General features: G+C 37.5%; 1 protein-coding gene across 3 annotated transcripts in view; it reads right to left on the bottom strand.

The window, feature by feature from the left end:
• Positions 1 to 5883, bottom strand: part of LOC106532874 (nuclear body protein SP140-like protein) — a 24539-nt gene that overhangs the window by 6000 nt on the left and 12656 nt on the right. For 2 of the 3 annotated variants that reach the window (XM_014029040.1, XM_014029038.1), the window contains exons 5-12: positions 4752 to 4885; positions 4630 to 4674; positions 4497 to 4536; positions 3486 to 3572; positions 3264 to 3389; positions 2992 to 3131; positions 1130 to 1198; positions 848 to 981 (exon numbers count right to left, since the gene is read on the bottom strand). In XM_014029040.1, coding sequence (XP_013884494.1) covers positions 848 to 981; positions 1130 to 1198; positions 2992 to 3131; positions 3264 to 3389; positions 3486 to 3572; positions 4497 to 4536; positions 4630 to 4674; positions 4752 to 4885 — 775 coding nt within the window. The remainder of the gene's footprint in view (positions 1 to 847; positions 982 to 1129; positions 1199 to 2991; positions 3132 to 3263; positions 3390 to 3485; positions 3573 to 4496; positions 4537 to 4629; positions 4675 to 4751; positions 4886 to 5883) is intronic. The other variant, XM_014029039.1, reaches the window with a different exon arrangement.

Raw genomic sequence — 5883 nt, 5'->3', positions numbered from 1 at the left:
GCTTACTGGGTCGAACAATGTTTTAGTCACAGAACCAACAAGAATGAAGCAAAAAGTAAAGAATTAGAGAAAAATTATAAATGTTAAATGTAAATAAATTCTAATTATAATAAATTAATAATAGTTTTACATCTAAAAAATCATATTTTATTCTTTTAATCTATTTTCCTCATTCAGCAACCTATTAAATTTCTGTTATGTTTCATGTTTGACAAATACACATTTTTTTTCAGTCAGTATTTAATACAACTGGCAAAATAAATTGTTAAAATAGTTATGATGTGCTTCCGTTTTTAAATTCAGGATATAAAAAAATCCTTCATTTTATGGAAAGACCCTCTTGATTAAAGAGGAAACTCCGGTTTTTAAGAAAATGGCTGCTTATCAATTAATTGTTAGTCAATCTATAAGATAAATCAACTTCAGATTAATTAATCAATAAATAACTTGCATCCCTGTTTTATACAGGAATGAAATTAGATTTTATCTACTCAAGTAATTAAGCATTTTAATGATTTGGCCGATTAATCGAAAAAATAATAGACAGATTAATCGATTATTAAAATAATCATTCGTTGAAAATGTTTATAGTTACAGTACGATATGGTTTATGGATATGATAGTTTGCTAATCTCAGCTGCCATTTTAGAATATTTGACCGCTGCCGGTTTTGTTTTTGCTAAAAAATGACCATGACCCAAGCCCAGGTCTTGAAGCTGAAAAGCCTCTACTGAAACAGAGGCTAAAGGAACAGAGACGAGTGCTGCTGCTGCTAATTAGACTGCATCATAACTGCCTTCACACCACACATTTTGTAAATTTGTTACTCAGTCTAATCAAAACCCACCTTTTAACTTTCTCTTCTATATGAGGCATGTGGCACGTCTGGTGGAAGGATCTCGGACAGTGATCGCACTCCACCAAAACAGACACGCCATCAGTTTTACAGATGAAACATTCATCGTCATTTTTCTGGTCGTCCTGCCAAGATGAATGATCCATGAGTTCAGTCATATTCAACTGTAGTGCAAAATTCTTTTAAAGGTTCCTCATTTATAAAAATGCTCTAAATGCTACTTAGATCTTTGCTAACATAAGTGTTTAAGGGAACCCTGATGGTCAGGCTTACCAGGTCTTCAGGTTCCGGTTTGCACAGTTGGCAAGAGCAAAGCAGTGAGTGCAAATTCAACACTTTTGCCTGAAAGAGAAATATTAAATTACACGAAGTTTGCCTGAAACTCTCAGACTGAAGAAGTCTCTTGGAGAAGAGACGAAACGTTTCATTAGAGAAGAACCCGTCCAGAAGACCTATACAATTTTTTTCCTTTTGATTTTTTTTACCTGGATTACTGAGATGCATCAGGACATTAAATTACACGGTTTCCTCTACATGTAAATGATTGTGGCGCACCGCCACTGCAAAATAAAAGCCACCACACCTTCAGAATTAATTTTTTTTAAATAATACATTAAAACAATGTAAAGCATATCATATATATTTATATCCTATATTTACACACCAACCAAATACTAACCATATACTATATACTTATACTAACCATAATCAGAGTTAAATGTATTTAAATATCATGAAACGTTAAAATTTACTTTATTTTGAAAAACCAACACCGCTGGTTCTTGCCTGACTGGCTGCAAAGCTGGCTGCTGTGTGCTGCTGCTCTCGAGAGTTAAACAAAACTAGAGGAGACAGTCCGAAGTAGAGGGAGAGAAAAGGCGAAAGAAAGGTACCTAAGAAAGGTTAAGTTGAATGCATTTTTTACTTCAAGCCTGTGAAAATGATCCTGACGTTAACATATGTTACATCTGAATGACAGTACGTAGTTAAAGGTAGTTAATTTGCAGGGTTTGACAAATCGTCGAGTCGGTCGCAGCTTCTTCTTTTTTTCTCTCCCTCTGCTCTGCGCTCACTCTGCATGCTGTTATCAGAGCAGGGAGCAGCAGCAACAGTCAAAATACCTCAGAAAATCAAACAAATAAGCTTTAACAAGGCTTTAATAAGCTAAACAATAGAGGTACATGAGACAATGTGTTCATAACGAACGAAAATAAATAAATAAGTAAATTGTGTACATGCCGGTTTCGAACCCTAGTCTCCTGCTCTCTGGTCCAACACTCTACCCATTGCCCTATTGGAGGCTTGTTGTGAAATGAGCTACGCATTGCATAACAACACCGTGACAGTTTTTTCTATTGAGGTGGGGTCTCACCCGGGGGTTGCTAGGTAAGGGGCTGAATGCAGGTTCCAGTGGGTTGTCGTACAGCTTGTAACATCACAAAATAACGGAAGTATAAAACTTGTTGTTAATATACATTAAAAATACATTTACTTACAGTAAATATGCCCCTGGGTGCATTTTTTTCATCCTAGGACTGTTTTTTTTAAGAAGTACATACCCAAAGTTGAGTAAAAAAAATCCTTTAAAAAGTGTATTTTGCATAATAGGTCCCCTTTAAAGCCAGCGCTGACCATAAACTATACCTCCCAGAATGTATGTTGATTATTTTACCCAAAATGTTCCAGTGTTCAAAAATAACCGGTGAAATTTGTTTTGTAAAATCTCAATTTCGTTGCATTTAGGGCAGCTACTTTTGTTGCTGCCCAGCTGTACTGGGAAGTGGGAACTTCCCACTTACAAATTGTAAATTTAAAATGGAACACCAATCCAGTGGGAATTCTCTGTGGGAAAATTGAAGAGTTCAGAATTCAAGACGGCTACTACTCACCACAACTCAATAGTGAGTGAGTTAAACTCTTACTTTTAACAGTATTTCTGTATTATTTATTTCTTATGTTTGACACATCTGGTCTAAGGGTTCATATAGTTTCAAAGGGGAAAAAGATTTGGTAGGATACTATTTTTTTTATTTCATAAATATTTCATATAACAGTTAACAATTCAAGATACAAGAAATCTGTTCTTTGTGATGACAACAAAATGTGTTTTTTGACACCTCCCTGACTATGTTTACCTCGATGACGGAACAGAGTGGCTTTCCATTATACTCTATGTCCTTCCTCCAGGAGCCATTTTCATGACCCAATGCTTCCTTAACAAACTCCTCTGGGGTCAACCAGCTCATCTCTGTGCGAATACTTTTCCCACATCTGCCTAATGAAGGAGAGAAGATCAGTCGGTGCACATTTACACWGTTCATCAGAGCACGCATCTCTGACAGCAAAACTGCAGAGCATGAAACATGATAAACAATGTGTTGTTTTACGGGGGACGGGGGGTAGTTACCTGAAGCAAATCGAATTTTGTTTAAACTCCCAGATAAAGCTCCACATGTCACTTTCAAAATCCCTTTAGAACAGTCAGGGTTGGGTTCCGGCTGCTGCTCGTCCTGATCTTTCATGTCTTCTTCTCCTGTATGAGGAACACATGAATGAATATAACACATAAACACAGGAACTGTTACATTGTGTCTTCTTTTCTGCCCCAACAATTTGTGGAAATCAGCACCTGTGGTGTCCGTTGAATTTTTTTCTTCACTTGATAAAACCTCATCCTCCTGGTTATCCTCTATATCTTCACCCTCTTCTTCAGACCCTGAAACAATATTTTAGCCAATAAAACAAAGATTTCCTCTCAAGTAGGTACATTTAAAGGGGCAATATCATGTAAAATCAACTTTTTTGAGTTTTATATCATGTTATAATGTTATACTCTCATAAAAAACATGCCCAAAGTCTCATTCATGCATGTTTGAGAAATCCTGCAGTGTTTTTAGGCAGCCGTGCTGAGGAGCAAAACGACAGGTGGGGACCACAAACGCCTTTTGGGACCAGAAACGCCCCTGGAACGTGTCTTTAAGCTGAACTTCCTCATCACGGAGCACATCTCCAAACCCCCCACCCCCACACACCCCGCCCGTGACTCCTGCAGGCTCTCGGCAGTAACAAAGCAAAGTGAAAGTGAAACTTAAACTGTCTGCTGCTCTTAACACTACTTCTCACTCAGTGAAGCTCTTTTCAGATTCAAAATACCTTTGAGGAAATGTATTTTCAGATGCCAAGTAAACTGCATCATAGCGACCCCCCACCGAAACTTATGGGACAGAAGCGGAAGGTGGTTCTTAAAGAGATGGAGGCCAATTTCAAAGCGTTTAGAAGAGGAAGTGATGAGAAGATAAGTTTATTTTCTATTTAAACATAAAAACAGCATTTTAATAACAACTAAAGGTGACATAGATACTTTATTATGGTATAGTATTTAAATGTATGCCTGAGGAACACATAATATTGCCCCTTTAAAACACATTAATTATGTAAAAGCTTGAAACATAAAACAGATACAGTATTAATAACAATATACAGTAATTGATGATGAAACTATCTACGAATACTTGCTTTAATTTAGCCTCAGATCTCATAACTTTAATATTTTATTGGACGTAACAGAGGACTCCAGAGCAGCTTGTGGGACCACAGTTCTGTTACCTTAAACTTCGTATTCAACACTAAAACAACAAACCTGTGCATGAATGACTGGAGGATGAACTATGTTTCTTTGCCTGGCAGGAAAAAAGAAATTAATGTTGTTGAAATCAGCAAAACTATATAAAAAAAATCTGATCAGAAAACATTTGTTTTCACCACTTTGTTACCTGARTTCTTCTTCTTTTGTAGCGTACTGACTTCAGGTGACCGTCCTATCAGGAGAGTGAAGTAGATCACCAAATGCACAAAAATAAACTGAAGTAGTKCTTCACAGCTCTAAAAATCAAACCTTGATGAGTTTTCCTAGCGGGARGTCCATACATCGGATGCTTAACTTCCAGTTCTTACAGCTTCCTTTCCCTGCAAACTTCTCAAACTCAGTGGGTTTAAACCACCGATTTTTCACCAGAATGCATTTTTCTCCTGAAATGTTCCCAAAGAAAACAAAACAAAAAACAATAATTTTAGATGATTACTTGATACAATTACCACCCAAAAATCCAACGTACATGTATTTTTTTGCTAAAAGTAACATGAAGCTTATTTTTGTAATAAGCTGATTTCTTCAACAATGYGGTCGCAACCCCTAATTGGGGATGTGAAGGTACTGCCGGTGGGGCTGGGGGGCGTTGGTACTTTTGTAATTTTTTAGAATTAGTTCCAACATGTAGCAAATTGATAAATGTAAGCATTGGGTATTAAAAAATTATGATGGTATTAGTCACTTGAGGTGATGTACCAAATTTCCCGGAAATTTCCACAACACTGCTATGAAAACTGGGACAAACATTCTAGGCTCTTTCAGAAGATGCCCTATAATCTTACTGATGCYTGTTCTGACCARCTCAGTCCATTCAGAAGACAGGACGGGGGTGGAGACAGAGGCAAACCCATCTGTTGCGCCCAGGGCCGGATTTAGGGGGATACATGCCCTTAATTATTTATGGCTATGCAGTTACACATGCACATCCATATATGTCTCATTTTTTTTCCAGCACCTCTTTGTCARGTTCCTTAGCCCCTGCTAAAGTTCAGGGCAGGCTGRGCCTCTWAACCTCRGAGCGAGGTAGTGACAGAAACTWTACTCYTGAAKAGAGGGCCAGAGTAGRGCTGACTGACAACTTCAGGGAACACCCAGCTGCAGGTTTTTTGTAAGTCAAACTACTGTATGCCACAACACACCACAGACCATACCCCGTCTCAATAATACTGCATGCTGCTTTTTTAGGATTTTAAGTTTCAAAATCATATTGCGTATTTTCTAAAGGTCATACRGTTGTAACATCGTTCATCCCTACTTATTAGTGCTGTAATCTTCGCAATATTTCCACAACACTGCAGCTCCTAATGATAACAGTCAAGAACRAAATGTCAGTTCCATTGATACATATTACTGGATTGGGCGTGGCTAGCGCGTTGCT

This window comes from Austrofundulus limnaeus, unplaced genomic scaffold, assembly GCF_001266775.1.
Source record: "Austrofundulus limnaeus strain Quisiro unplaced genomic scaffold, Austrofundulus_limnaeus-1.0 Scaffold845, whole genome shotgun sequence".
Taxonomy (NCBI): Eukaryota; Metazoa; Chordata; class Actinopteri; order Cyprinodontiformes; family Rivulidae; genus Austrofundulus; species Austrofundulus limnaeus.
Note: the sequence above shows the minus strand (reverse complement) of the source record. Positions and strands in the feature narration are given on the sequence as shown.